Genomic DNA, 15,784 nt, shown 5'->3' on the forward strand with positions numbered 1-15,784 from the left:
CAAAACATTGAAACAGCTTCTCCTTTTTCTATGAATTTCCAGCGACCCCAAACTTTTCTGCAAGAATTCTACTTTCTGCGAGAATTTATGCATTTAGTGGAATGATGTGGAAACATAAAAATTGAAAATGTAACGAATTTTCATTGTTTTCCAAAATATTCAACCAAATGTGAAAAATTATTAGTTTTTTAAATTCCAATAATTTATAGACATTTCCTTGTTTTGTTTACAAATACAACTGGCAGTAACGTTACAAACAAAAACAAATTCCTTTGTGGTTGTTGTTCGAGTTGTATTTGTTGTAGTATTAACTTTACCTTGTATTTGTTCTACCATGCCTGTTGTTGTTGTTTTTTTCTCGACGCCCAACGCAAAACTTTAATCAAACGTTGTATCTGTTTTCAGCTTTAGAATTTTAACACTCTTTCTTGTGTTCAGAAAAAAAGACTGCGACTGAAGGGATCAAAAAATTGGTTTGCTTGGTTAGGGATCTTTAAGCGAGAGCTTCCATGTGGACTGCATCGAAAGATGTATTGAGATCATAACTCTGCATTGCACTACTTCCAAACTTTTTTGCTGGGTAAGGGAACATACCAATAAACTTGGCTTTCTGATACAATTACAAGTTATCAATCCAATGTGAGTAACTGTGTTATACGAAGAAGATTTTTGCACTTGGTATTTAGATATTTGGTAATTGGTAGCTGGTTATGGTTATATTTGTAGAGAGTGTTGTTTATTTAGAATTAATTTTATAAATTTAATTTTGGAATTTTCATTTTCGGAATATATTATAGGTAAGATTCCTCGCAGAATATATATTAAGTCATTTTATAGGAATTCGTCTGTGTACACGGGAAGACAGTCTTTGTAGAAAACGACGTTCTGATTGTTTCCGTGGTTGGAGCTTGCAGGAACAGAACACGACGCGATTCTTCCTTTGGAAACTTCTTGTTGCTTTTGAAACCATTTCTTGAATAAAAAATCCACCTCTCTTGGTTGATTTTAGCAAAACGATAATTTGTTTAATGGAAATAAATATAATGCCTTTTATGATGTTTTTTGTTTTGTTATAGGCTAGTCACACATCTCCAATGAATGAAGCGTACTTTGACAACCTCAGCGATGCTGAATTACGTCAGGAACTGAAAAAGTATGGGATTCCTGTCGTGCCAATTGTTGAGACCACTAGGAACCTACTGATTAAAAAACTTAAATACCATGCCCTTAACAATGCCAACTCCTCGGTCAGTAAACCGAATAGGCGTAGCTTGCAAACTATGCCCACTACAACCGCTACTTCAACACGGCGAAATGTCTCTCCTGGAAGGAGACGGACACACCATTCATTTGGACGTTCTAATACAAACTCCACAGATACTTTGGGCAATATACCATACAGCAACGGTACTTCATCATCTGAGTTAAGAGCAGATCAGTTTGAACAAAAACATAGCTACTTATCGAATGAAGGGATGTCGTATATGTACAGAGATTACCCACGAAAGGCAGTAACAGATGAAAGAAATAAATCGCCAACAACAAGATCATCGCCGAAAATATACATACCACCCCCAATTTTGGCAAATGACGTCCAACGTCCAATAAAAAGGTTTGAATCACCAAATCTTCGAGATATAAATAGAACACCAAGTTACAGTGCTAATAACGAATCTTCTGGTGTGGTAAGTAGATTGTTAAAGCTGAGAGATATTTCCTTAAGAGGTACGCACAATGCTACTCCTTCGTATACTGCAAAAAATAATTTCTCGTATTCAACGGACTCAGACTCCGATAGCGGCAGTCCCACTCGATATTCTGTGACAAGGAAGAAACCAAACAGAAGTATTAGTGACATAATTTGGAGTAAGCTTAATATAAAGGGGAAACTGAAGCAATCGTCTGTGCCATATGTTTTAATGTGTTGTTTGGGTCTATTTTTCGTAGTTCTATCGATTCTGTACATGACCAAACCTCCAGACATGCCTAGTACAATGCTAGAAAAGAGTACCTCATTTGCCTTGTGTGACGAACATATGGATTCCACGTCCTTGGTAAGACCATCCGTGGATTGCATTAATCACGATTTAATTGCACCCTCTTTGACATTGTGTAAAGAACTTATCCAGCTGTTGCAACAGAACACCGAGTTGCATTATTGCCAAAATAGGGATCAGAGCCCAGAGGTAACAGTGACCGATTTTCTAAAATACTTGTACCGGAAACGAAGTTCGGATAGTCATAAACTGCTGAAGAGTCTGAAAGCTGCACTCTACCTCATTGATCAAAATCCCCAATGGAAAATTCAAATATTTAATACATCGGAAGATCCCGACACGATGGATATTTATAGGGATGTACGTTTTGCTCTCCTAAAGCCATATCTACCATTAAAATGTATTCTGATGAATAAATTGCAACGTTTCCTCTTCATAATTGGGACGACTTTTCTGATTGCTTTTGTTTGTATTATTGTCTATGCCGTCTGGCGCCTGTTGCGACAAAGAAGCGAGAGAAAAACCAAAGCTGTTGAAAACTTTTGTAAAGAAATCATTAAGGAATTAATGAATAGACGATCTCTAAAGAATGATTCTGGGGAAGTTATTATTCATCATTTACGTGACAAACTGATTCCACTCAATAAAAGAAAATCCCTACTGGGTGCATGGAATGAAGCTATACACAAGTTGGAATGCAATGATAGCCGCATACAATTCGGAACAATTTTGCATAATGGCGAAGAATTTCGTACAATGAGGTGGTGCGAATCTGTAAGTCCATCGAATTCCCACAGTTTTCTTTCATCGACAACAATAGCAGGAACGTGCGATAAACACGACAATGGCAAGCCACAAAAGAAGCAGTGGCAAAGTCCAGCGTTTGATAATGTCAATAAAATTTTGGATCCTCCGACAAATTGTTTAAAAGTTCGTCACATGTTTGATGAAAGCAGCCAACCCGATCTACAGTCTGTCATTGAATCGATTTTAGAAAAAGTAGGACCTCAATGTCAAATCCATGATATACAGTTGGATCGCCAAAACTGTTGCGTTTATATTCGTTGCGCCAGTGAAAAAGATGCCGGCATTGTTCACAATGAAATTAATGGATGGTGGTTTGATAATCGTTTAGTCTCGATTAAATTCTTGAGACTGCCGCGCTTCCTTGCACGTTTTCCCAATTCGACAAGTACAACACCGCTTACAATTAGAAATGCCACATAGAAAGTACTGCGTTACAGAACAGGATCAAATAATTATATGATGTCTGCAAATTGTATACGGAACATACATACTTAGCTTATGTCAGCGTAATAAATAGGATTCATAATTTTACAAAGAAGAATGTTTTGTAAGGTCATGTTTGTATGGTTTAAGTTTTTTTTACGATTTGAAAATAAACGAATACTGAATTAAGACGCGTTTGATGAAAAGGTCTGTTATTTTATATGTAATCGGATTTGATTAAAAATAAAAATTGCTTTAAAAACACAAAACAATATATTTTTTAAATTTTGCCACAAACATAATATGCCTGTCTGCGTACTCGATAATTGGTGTGTCTTTTTACTTACTAAATGTAATCGAGTAGTTCAATTTGCAATTTAATTGTAATCGGCCCTAGGGCTTAAAATTGCATTATATGAAAGAAATAAATAAATGTTGTTGAAAAATTTTTTCAGCAACTTTTCTATTATACAACTATCAAAATTTGCAACATTAGTAATAATAATAACAAATTATCACGTAAAAAGACACAGCTAATTTTAAGAGTTGAAGGGAATCCAAACATCAATTCCAAGGCCAAAAATATTGACTCTTAATACACATTGCAATTTAGGAACGTAACATTGAAAAATGTCCTTGCCTTTACCATATCTACTTACCCATTCATAGGTTTGCTTTTTTGTTATAAAAAGAAAACAAACACCACAACGAAAAATCTATTTAACAATATTTGGTATATTACTTAGTATAATAGTTAACATCCACTGGATAATTTAATTTAAACTTCGAGATAATTTGAATTGACTTCATTGGTGTCATTAAATTTTTTGGCCGTCGTCAAATTGTGTAAAACAGTCCATTCATTCATCATTTTCGAGATATGCATGAGTCCCGTTTCATTTCTAGGAAGCATTAAGTTAGCACCGAGTATTAAATAGTGGTGGCGTATTGGTAGTATCAATCCCCATTTATTCGACTGCTGAGTAGGGCTACAATATGTTGTTGATCAGCACGTTCAGCATAATCCAATGCAGTAAGTCCAAGCATATCGGTTTCCTTGAGATTATCGGTATAATCTAACAGATATTGTACAATTTCCTCATAACCATGTTGCGCAGCAACATGGAGGGCCGTTCGACCAGAAGGATCCGGTTGGCAAAGATCCGCACCAGCCAGCTGGTAGGATTGAAGTCGCAAAAGAGAACCCCTTGCTGCGGCTGCACATAATTGTTCACCAACAGCTCTCGATGATCCTGTTAAGTGAGCTCCACATGTGATAAGCAAATTTATTATTTCATGATTATCTGTGGTAACCGCCTCCAAGAGGGGTGTTCTTTCGTGAATATCTCTGATGTGTACTGAAACTCCATTAAGTAATAAGTGATTTACTACAGATAAATTGCCCTTGTAGCAGGCCAAATGAAGACCAGTACGATTATCTTGATTTACACCAGACAAATCTGCTCCATAAGCTTTGAGATTGTTTAGCTGAAAAAATGAGAAAAGTCCTTAGGGATTCCATCTTTATTGACGGTGTAACACTTAAATCTTACTTTCTGAATATCGCCTGCTGCAACAGCAGCATTTACCATGGCAGGGAAAAGGGTAGCACCAAGTTGACTTAGTTCCTCAGGTGAAGAGAGGTGCAATGATCTCGCCACTGCATCTACCAAATCATATTCTTCCATTTTTGGGCCAGCATTGGAAGTTAGCTCACCTCTTAGATTGGATTGCATCATCTGAATTGAAAGAAGGGCATTGAAATATACAACAGAATATAGACAATTTACCCACCTGTTTCTTAACATCTAGAGACCATTCACTTTTACCCAAGACATACGATAATTTGGACAAAGCAGCTTCTGGAGTCATGTCAAATCCTGGAATAACACCCATGTCGAAGAGTACTTTACCTGTTTGGTAAATTTCAGCCACTGATCCCGTTGGACATTGTGTGCAATTTACAATAATAACACCACGATTACATGCATCTCTCAACTCATCCAAAAGGTCTTTACGGTTTGCTGGCACATTACCAGAACCAAAAGACTGTAGCACTACACCTTTCATGGGTGGTGCTAAAAACGCCCGAAATGTTGATGTCGATATGCTCGGGAATATCCGAAGAATACCCACATTTTCATCCAGTTGTAAATGAACGTTGAAGCGGGACACTTTACATGGCCTAAATATTAAACGATAGTCAATGTCCACTTTGATGCCTATACGTCCGAGCGGTGGGACATTGGGTGTGTCAAAAGCATCCAGTGAATTTGAGCTCACTTTGACGGTGCGGTTTCCACGCATAAGTTTATTGCCAAAGAAAACACATACCTCAGGAATTACATAGTTTCCCGCTATAATTAGGGCTGATGTAAAGTTGTCTTTGCCATCGGTACGTGTTTCAAATATGGGTATCTGAGAACCAGTAATTATCACAGTTTTGCCTAGATTCTCCAGCATAAAAGATAACGCTGAAGCAGAGTAGGATAGTGTATCTGTGCCGTGCAAGACCACAAATCCATCGAAAAATTCATATGATTGCTACAGGAGTAGGTGATTAATTGATTTGGTTTTATCATTCTAGAGATGTAATGAATACCTGAATATCCTTTGCAATTCTGGCCCAATCATTCATTGTCATATTGCTCGAATCCAGCAGGGGACTATATTCTGTTATTTGGTAAAGAACGCGATTACTTTCATCCTGGACATATGGTAGTACCAACGGTGCCATTGAGGCTGATGGGCCGAAACGTTTCTGGGCATATTCTTCGTCATGCATATTCGGATATTTTCGAATTCTTTTGACCAATGCATTTGGAATGGGGGCCAAGACTGAAAACAGAAGATTAGAGATATTGAAGAATACTGTGGATTATTTGAAACCGTTTAAAATTTTACCATTTCTTTCATTTCTGACCATGCCAATTGTACCGCCTGTATATATAACTCTTACTCGGGTTTCTTTTGTTTCTGTGGACATAAGTTTGCCGTAACTGGATGTATAAAAAAAATTGTGTTATTAGTTTCATTTTGTTCCCCCCCCCCCCCCCATTGGGTTACCTGGTATTTCGTTTTAAAGCTGAACTTTTTGTTGGCGATGATGGTATAAATGAGTCTATTGAAGATAATGACTTCAAATTTGTTTTCATCGTCAATCCACAGTCGGGTTCATCGGGAATCTCAATACCATTCCCATTAGAAGGTTCACTGTGACCATTGCCATTTGTATGGGACATCTGAAATTATATTATCAATATTAAATTGATTTTTGTTTCGCATATGTATTGTATGTACTGTCTGTTTGATTCTATACTTTCTATTCGTACGTATCAAAAATGTCAAATCTTTTCAAGACGTAAATGTGATAGATCCATGTTATCTTTTCATTTGGTAATAAAATAATGACAACTGTTATTATTGTCTTATCATGGATAACACAGTCTAACAAAAAAAAAAAAAATGTGAAAGTTCAGTGATGAAATTGATCATACATTCATATCTAAGAAAAAGGAAACAAGGCCGATTTAATTTAGAGGATCGCTTTGTTCAGAGTAAAAGAATTTCCTGAGGTGCAACACCAATTCTGCAAAACAATCTTTTTTAGATGCCTATCTATGTGAAATGTTAATATGTTATTTTAATCGCAAACATTTTATGAAAAGATTAAAGTGCGGCCATTACATTTTTTTTAATACAATTGAACATTTTCGTTTCATATTGAGTATCCAATTTGTGCATTAATGGCCTGCTTCTCTAAGACGATTCGAATTCAAATTCGTTTGAATTACTACCAGACTTCTGTTTTGTAAAAATATTTATGACCTGTTTCTACTTAAGACGATTCGGATACAAATTTGTTGGAACTACTACCAAACTTCTGTTTTTGGAAAAATATTTGATTCAGTTTTGTTTTCAAACAACATTTTCTACACCAAGAGGAGTTTGGTAGCAATTCGAACGAATTTGAATTCGAATTGTCATACAGCCAGTTTCTGTATGTCGAAAGAAGAATGTGTGCGAATGAAACACGACCGAACTTTAGTTTTCGAAATAATTTTACCTTTGCTTTTGCTTTGCAAATTTGAAAACACACACAAGAGTTTGGACGTGTTTCATTCGCACACATTCTTCTTTCGACATACAGAAAAACATGCCATAAATTTGAAAAGTATATCGAGGGTGTTTGTATTTCAGATCTATACGGATTTGACTCTATGACATCGTCGTGCCTTACACTATGCTCTTTCAGAATTGTTACTTTGTTTTCTTCTATGTTGAGATAAAAAATGATTTTTATTTATCGTAGAACAGTGAAATAATGCATATTAAGAAAAATTACGGTTAAGTGTAATTTGTTGTCGTTTTAATATTATATTAAAACTACCAATTTATTAATGGAGAATATTCGGCATTGTTTGAAAAGAGGTAAGGCAGGGAATATCATAGTTTCGGACATCGTCAGAGATACTCATCAGATGCCTAGTTATTTGTTTGTGCTAAAAAAACTATTTATACCCAAACATCCACTCGATAAATAAGATTGACCAAATAAACAAATTCATTGAGAAATGTTCTTTAACACCTCTTTTCAATTAAATTGAAGAATGAACTTAAAGCGGCCTATTATTTATCTTTAAATCAAATATTTTGCATTTCAAATACTGCATAAGTAATGTTGGATTTATTTGCAGCAACATAACATATTTTTGCTCTTAATTTTAAAGATATTTACACAAAAGTGTGAACGTATAATATATTTTTATTTATTAGTTTAAAAGTTATACAGAAACAACTTTAAGGTGTTAATTATACATCTAACAGTAATTGTAGCAGAACGTATTAATAACTCATAAATCGTTTAACGAGTTGTCTATTTCTGTTTTGTTGTTTTAATAAAAAGGTCGGTAAATATTTTTAAATGCATTGAAAATAAAATCATGTGAGATGATAGTGGTTGAATTTTTTTGTTAATAATAATTTTTTTGTTAATAATAATTTTTTTGTTAATAATAATTGTTTTCGAAGTTGCGTCGTTGCCCAATTAGTGCAAATTCTCACTGTGCATTGTTCGATTTTCTATATTGCGTTTTTTTGGGTTGAAACATGGAATTGAAAACTGAGATTAAATAACAGATAAGCTGCATCACCTTTAGAAAATATTCTTTTTTGATTCGTGACAGCAGTTTTAACGATCAGGAATGAAAGGTGGTTGGCTCTATCGGTTACATTGACCATTCAATAGAAATCCCCTATCTTATTTCCAAAGCGATGTGTTTTTTTGTATTTGAATATAATAATTTTATATTATTATTTTTGATCTTTAAATGTAACAATTTCCGTTTTCTTTGTTGAAAAGTAAAATTTTTAACCATAGAACCTATCTTCAAACTTTATTTGTGTTGTGGCTTTTATTTACTTAAAAATAATACCCAGTGTTACGACCTAAGGGCTGTAAACTACAATTCGATTAATATAACATGATTTATATAAAGTATAAATAAAATATTAAAGCTTTGAAACTACCCATGAAAAGCAGTTGATAACTGTACAAAATGTATTCTAAGAATCGGAACTCACAAAAGTAACAATATTTCCTATTCATTTACGCATTTCATATGCAATATAATTTCACAATATGTATATATAATTAATAAAAATAATGTATTATAGACCTGATTGAGGAGTACGAGTAACTATACTACAATTATAAAATAGTTAAATTACAACTCAACTGACACTCATAAGGGATTGGAACTACTCAGTAGTTTACATTGTTTTCCCTTGGTAGAACAATATGTGTGTTCGTTTACTAAAAATTCGTGCAAATTGTTACTGTTTACAAGAAGTTACCGGACTTGTACAAATTTGTACAAATTATTGAGTAAACGAACACACCTAATATAAGGTAAAAGCAATACCCAGCTGAGTGAACTGGGCTGTAACGTTAGTGTCAAATTCCATACGACTTTTTATATATTTATTTCTATGTTCGATGTATATTAGGGATATATGTATATTTTTTTGAGGAAAAATATATCATACAAAAAAAACTATTTCCCGTAAAGACTTCTTCATATCAATAATATGTAACCTCTTCCAAGTCAGAACGACGAACACCACTTACTAGAGCTGGCAAACCACCGATATTCCCAACATTAGATATTTTCGATATAATGTTTTAAAATATCGATTGCTATCGATATTATCGTTGAGTTGTCATCGCCATTAATTTGGAGATGAAAATGGCGGAAATGTCAATGATTTTCTTGAAATTATGCAAAAGTAGTTCACAGAAATGTAAAGGAGAATAAACAAATGCTTTTATTTTATAAAAAATGTAAAAAAATACATGTTGTTTTACCGAAAAATGTGTACGTGTGACTACGGACTTTCTTTCTTACACACACATAACCGAAAATCAATGAAATTTCTATTTATTTGTATGGATTTCAGGTTAGGGGTTTTTATTCCGATAATATCGATAGGCAAAACTATCTATCGATATTGAATTTTGTAAACAACAATCGATATTATCGATAGTGCCATCGATTTTTTGACAGCTCTACCACTTACAGAGGTGGTACAACATTTGTTAATAAGTGTGGTATTTTGTTAAATTTTAAAAAAATTAAAGCCCTAATAAACATGTGCTTCTTTGATTTCAAAAACAAAAGTTTGAAACAGGTTCTCCTTTTTCAATGAATTTTTAGCGACCTTAAACATTTTTGCAAGAATTCTACTTTCTGCGACAAATTATCCATTTAGTGGAATGATGTGGATACTTTCAAATTGAAAATGTAACGAATGTTCATTATATATTTAATCAAATGTGAAAAAATATTGGTTTTATAAATTCCAATAATTTATAGACAGGAAATGTCCTTTTCCTATAGGAAAAGTTCGGAGTTTCAATTAACTGACATAATTTCGCATATGCATTTATCTAATGAAGTGCGATATATGTATACTAGTTACCAAGCTTTGCCTTCGTCTGCCACAAAAACAACATCCTAATACGCCTGAAGATCGGCTTAGCCACCCGTGAAACGTAGCGTAATGGTTGAATGCGTGGGACTTCGGTAGACTCCTAATTTTCTTTGTTTTGTTTACATGTACAGTTAACACTAACATTACAAACAAAAACAAATTCCTATGTGGTTGTTGTTGAGTTGTATTTGTTGTAGTATTTACTCTACCTTCCATGTTGTTTTCCATAGAAAATCTTTATAGAAAATCTTGTTTTCCATAGAAAATCTTTATGCGAGGGCTTCTATATAAGTTTCTGACCTAATAATGTAAATGCGAATTTTATCATCAAAAACGGTTCTATTATTTTTCAACGTATTCTCCAGTACGATTTATACAATTTTACATGCCCTCATCAAACCCCTTGTTGAAGCACTTTTGTCACTCCGATTAAGACACCAAATGATTATCGATATATAATTGGTCTGTTCCAGAACCTGCAAGAAGGTACTATTTTTTACTACGATAACATTTTTTCCTTTATGTTATCGGAAAAAGTAGTAAAAATTAGTAGATTCTTGCAGTTCTGGAACAGACCAATGGTGAAAAAGACTTTTCACATTTCATTCCATTTTAATAAGTTTCCTTTGAAATCAATTTACAATAGTAAAAAATTAAAGAGACCGGTAATAAAATGTATTGCAATACTCCACTCTTAACTATGCAATCAATTCTCTTTAACAGCATCTCATTACTATTGACAAGCATAAATACCCAGAATAAATTAGAGAAAATATGTGGTAGAGCAATGTGCCTTTGTCAAACAACTCTGACATAGGCAAAGTGAGATGGACTAACATACATATGTATACAGTTGACAGCCAAATATCTGCATTGTTGTTTCGTTTTAATATTGACATATACCATTGCGGTTTACTAGGGTGGATATACTGATAATCCATAATTAAACCTTTTTGACATTTTGAACAATTTAAAGAGGAACACGGTGAGCACGCGTTTTTTTTAATATACCATTCAATATACACATGGGCTGACTTCCGAAACGTCAATTGCTTTGCAAATGTCGCTGTTGCGCATTTGAAACTCAGAATACACGCAAAATAGGCATCGGTAGTGCGATTCTCTAACTCATTTTTTGAGTTACCGACAATTGACGGTAAAATTAAAATGCTTATAATTTCGGTAATTAACGACGTTTGTCGGTAAGTTAGCGACGAATAAATAGTAGTCGTAAATTTCTACCGATAGGAAGAAAGTTTTTAACTTTTATTTGAATTTTTCATTCATAATTTTGCCTTTTAATTTGATAGATTTTTGTCGGTAACTCAAAAAATAGAGAATCCCACTACAGGACTTTTAAATTTCGTCGAATATCGAAATATGTAATTTAGAAATCGATGAATCAGCCTTCGGTTGTGGGATTCTCTAATGCATTTTTTGGTTATCGACAAAAATCAGTAAAATTAAAATGTTTATAATTTCGGTAATTAACGATATTTTTCGGTAAGTTAGCGACCAAAATAAAGTTGTCACTAAGTCCTATCATCCATATTTTCTCAAAGACGAGTACATTGATTAAAAGAAAACAAGAGGTAAAGGTCATAAACAATAATTTCAATTGTTATTAGCATAAACAAATAAATGGAAGCGTTTAATAAAATTAAATTGCATTCTAAGTAAACAATATATCTCATAACATTTGTATCTATACATTAATAACTGTGCTATTTCATTGATAAACTGTCATAAACTTTTAACTATTAACTAAAATTGTAGTTAAAGTACTTTTATATATTGTATTTGTTTTATATGGATGTTCAGGTTACCAGCAACAATCCACGACATTCGTCATGCATATTCCAAATTTTAAGTTATCTATTTGAAGTTATCTACACTAATTATATATACTATAAACGTCAGAAAAAAGTATACAATTTTATATTTGAATTTTTTAAACTAATAAAATAAAAAATAATAAATAAATAATAAAATAATAATGTTTTAGTTAAATTAATGTTACATGCCAGTTTCTTTGCAAAAATTGTATGCAATATTATTCATATTAATTTCTTATCAAAATCTAATTGTGGATTTAACATTTATTGATAGCTTTTACTCACTTTTTAGGCCCATAGTACATACACAAATATGTGTGTAAACATGTACTTGAAAATACCTACATTTAAATATAGGTGCTTATAATCAAGACCAAGAAGCTACCTTTGGTTGAATGAATCAAAGATTCGAAAAGAATTTAACAATTATTGTTTTCGGGTAGCATTTGATAACGACAAATTTGTATACTATATTTTTATTTGCATATTATTGAGGTATTTTATTATTTTATTGAAGTAAGTTGAACCTAACCTGAACATTTTTATACCTTCGATGAATTTTCAGAGTTACCACAACAAATTTACTCCAGTATTAGATAGTGTTTATATAGCTGGAATGGGTTATTCTACCTAGACTATTGAAAAAGTTGTTATTTCTCCCAGTACTATCGTAATTGTTAAATATGTTTAGCATCATATTTTAAAGTATAACAAATCGCATATTATTAAATGAGTTACCAAACTGTAAAGAACTACCCTAATTTACAATCATAGACAAAAATATGCACACTAACAAAACTCATTGATTGATGCGACACGCTCAGAAATTCCATACATAAAATAACCTACAGTTTGTCAAATAAATATTTACAAAAGTAAATAACTAAAGGGCGTTACCAAAAATTTAATTTTTCAAAACTTTTTCTTCAAGAAAATCTTTTTAAACAGTTCATTTTTGACCTGAAAGGGCACATCTTGAGCTACTTTGGCAAATGTTTGTTTGCAAATATTGCATAGTTTTGTGACAAATGTTCGCTACCAAACTCTGCAGTGTTCACTCTAGTTCGAAAACGACTGGACCGATCATCATATGATTCGCCCACTTTTTGAAAAATCTGAAAATTAAGTATCAAAGAGTTGTATATAGTCATAATTTTTTATATTAACTAAATAACTTTCTGAATCGTGGCATTTCTCAACTTTTTGTTTTTTAGAGTTTATCGATGTGTGCACTGAGCGGTTCATATATTTTTGTGGGCTTATTAAGTACCTAATATAATACTCTTGTCTTTAGCGAGGGAATTTAAAAAAAATGCTGGACTGAGGATGTCGAAATTTAAATTTTGACCATATGATGTGGTTACAAAAACCTTTTTTTCATAGTTTCTCTGTTCCAGAACCTTGTAAAAAATATCGTCTTGCTAGTTCTGGAACGGACCAATTACATACAGCATTTATATCCTCACCATAAATGCCTGAAGTCGTATCTCCAAAAAAGTCATAACTAATTTTTTGATTGATTCTAATACATAAGACTAAAATACATGCTCTTGCAAAACTTCAAACTTCTACGTTAAAAAAAATAACAATGCTGTTCAAGAAAAGGCATTTCGGAAAATGGGATAAAATTGAAGATTTTGTTGTTTCATTACTTACTACCATTCATATATGATTGATAATATGCCACATACTCGCCTTCTTAAAGGTTAAAATAGTTTTTCATTTTAAAAAGTTTTCTGCTTCTTCTGTAAAATTATTATTTTGTTAGTTACGACTTTTGTCATTTATGGAGACGACATGAATGTTATTTGGAAAATGTATATGAGAATTATTCACGACCCACACCAATTTAATTTTCCAACAAAAATTTCTTAATAAAAATAAAAATGTCTTTTAAGAAAAAAATGAGTTTTCGATAGCTTGGTTTTCTGGGAATATTAAAGAATGCCTTATTTCACAAAAAATAATAAGTAATTATCATGGTAGAACAAAGAAGGTAGAGTAAATACTACAACAAATGCAACTCAGCAACAACCATATAGGAATTTGTTTGTGTTTGTAATGTTAGTGTCAACTGTACATGTAAACAAAACAAGGAAATGTCTTTAAATTATTGGAATTTATAAAACCAATATTTTTTTACATTTGATTAAATAATTTGAAAAACATGCATAAAAATTCGTTACATTTTGAATTTGAAAGTATACACATCATTCCACTAAATGGATAATTTGTCGCAGAAAGTAGAATTCTTGCAATAATGTTTAAGGTCGCTAAAAATTCATTGAAAAAGGAGACGCTGTTTCAAACTTTTGTATTTGAAATCAAAGTAGCACTTGTTTATTAGGGCTTTAATTTTTTTCAAATTTAACAAAATACCACACATATCAACAAATGTTGTACCACCTCTGTAAGTGGTGTTCGTCGTTCCGACTTGGAAGTGGTTACATATTATTGATATAAAGAAGTCTTTACGAGAAAAAGGTTTTTTCTGTATGATATATTTGTTCTCAAAAAAATATATATCCCTAATATACATCGAACATAGAAATAAATGTATAAAATGTCGTATGGAATTTGACATTAACGTTCCAGTTCCGTCAGCTGGGTATTGCTTTTACCTTATATTGTTCTACCATGAGTAGTTATAAAACGACATTATAGAATATTGGTAGGTTTTCAAATAATTAGTTGACAAACTGTCCGTCTTAGGCTACTATTATGTCCGCAAATTTTCGATTTTCATAGAACCTGCCTGGGAAGAAAGTGCAATTCAATTATTGCATTCTATTTGTTTTGTTTGTGGTCACAAAGTTCATTTGTACTGATAATCTCAGGTTGTTTGTGAAAATTCATCAAAATAATAATAATGACCCTTTAACGTGCTCGTTGAAAAGCATTCTAATAATTTTCGTTTAGTAAAAAAATACACACATTCCTAAAGAAAATTTCATCAGCTCATAGCTACGATTTAGTGATACTTTTACTTACATTGTGGTTTTTATAAAATAGCCGGTATTTTTACAGACAATTTTGGTTGTTATGCTTCTAATTAAATATCCAAACAAAATTTCACCACCGCATAGAGAGATGACTAAGACGTTGCGTATGTTTGCTCTTCCTTCTGTAATTTCAAAATTGGTTGTTAAAATACGATGGCCAAAACACATGGATAATTTTTTTATCTAAAATTCTACAATCACCACGTCACAATAATGTGCATTTAATTGTTTTAGTTTACTTTTAAAACATACACATAAAACTGACGTTTACGGATTCAATTGCGTACCGAAAGATACTTATAATTTTGACATATGTTTTTCGATATATCTTCTATTAATTTTGCCACACTAACAATTCACTTTTTATACATAGATATTTTTATTTGCACTCTTTCTGCCGAAATTTTAAATAGATATCGAATTGATTTTACCGTCAGACACCCGAACACAAGCTGTTTTGGAATAAAACTGAAATCGAAAACCATATGTTCTGTGCTGAATAGAAATTTGGCGCACGTCAAAAGAGAGAGGGAGAGAATCAAAACAATGCTTCTCTTCATCTCAAACTTACATATCGTCACCATAAATGCCCGAAGACGTAACCCACATGAAAATCGAAATTCGATTTTTGGTGGAATCTGATACATAAAGCAAAAATACATGCACGGGCAAAATTTCAAGCTTCTACGTTCAAAAATAACGATCCTATTCAATAAATGACATTTCG

General features: G+C 32.6%; 2 protein-coding genes across 6 annotated transcripts; one reads left to right on the plus strand and one right to left on the minus strand.

Moving 5' to 3' along the window:
• The first annotated feature begins 651 nt into the window (after window positions 1-651).
• On the plus strand, window positions 652-3,496 carry MAN1 (LEM domain-containing inner nuclear membrane protein MAN1). Its single transcript, XM_073978247.1, has 2 exons — window positions 652-797; window positions 1,077-3,496. Exon 2 carries the CDS (start codon window positions 1,095-1,097, stop codon window positions 3,222-3,224), a length of 2,130 nt encoding a protein of 709 aa, XP_073834348.1. The 5' UTR covers window positions 652-797; window positions 1,077-1,094; the 3' UTR covers window positions 3,225-3,496.
• Window positions 3,497-3,942: 446 nt separating this feature from the next.
• On the minus strand, window positions 3,943-15,531 carry LOC141399458 (L-asparaginase). Of its 5 annotated transcripts, none has more exons than XM_073978242.1 (8): window positions 15,345-15,531; window positions 15,047-15,179; window positions 6,294-6,469; window positions 6,132-6,226; window positions 5,830-6,065; window positions 5,022-5,771; window positions 4,781-4,966; window positions 3,943-4,715 (listed from the first exon to the last, which is right to left on the minus strand). In XM_073978242.1, the coding sequence occupies exons 3-8, from the start codon at window positions 6,467-6,469 to the stop codon at window positions 4,185-4,187; spliced, it is 1,974 nt and encodes a 657-aa protein (XP_073834343.1). In that variant the 5' UTR covers window positions 15,047-15,179; window positions 15,345-15,531; the 3' UTR covers window positions 3,943-4,184. The 5 variants fall into 5 exon arrangements, with proteins under 5 accessions (XP_073834343.1, XP_073834344.1, XP_073834346.1 ...); XM_073978243.1 differs by having other exon boundaries at window positions 15,310-15,528; XM_073978245.1 differs by having other exon boundaries at window positions 15,411-15,527.
• Between the last annotated feature and the right edge of the window lie 253 nt (window positions 15,532-15,784).

This window comes from Musca autumnalis, unplaced genomic scaffold, assembly GCF_047663935.1.
Source record: "Musca autumnalis isolate F117 unplaced genomic scaffold, ASM4766393v1 scaffold_3, whole genome shotgun sequence".
Classification (NCBI taxonomy): Eukaryota; Metazoa; Arthropoda; class Insecta; order Diptera; family Muscidae; genus Musca; species Musca autumnalis.

What these genes read in the sequence shown, in the direction of transcription:
- MAN1 (XM_073978247.1), top strand. Translation starts at nt 1,095, where the DNA reads ATGAATGAAGCGTACTTTGACAACCTCAGCGATGCTGAATTACGTCAG.
- LOC141399458 (XM_073978242.1), bottom strand. Translation starts at nt 6,469, where the DNA reads ATGTCCCATACAAATGGCAATGGTCACAGTGAACCTTCTAATGGGAAT. An exon ending in GAATTGCAAAGGATATTCAG is followed by an intron (nt 5,772 to 5,829) that starts GTATTCATTACA and finishes CTACTCCTGTAG; the next exon opens with CAATCATATGAATTTTTCGA. An exon ending in CAGCAGGCGATATTCAGAAA is followed by an intron (nt 4,716 to 4,780) that starts GTAAGATTTAAG and finishes TCATTTTTTCAG; the next exon opens with CTAAACAATCTCAAAGCTTA.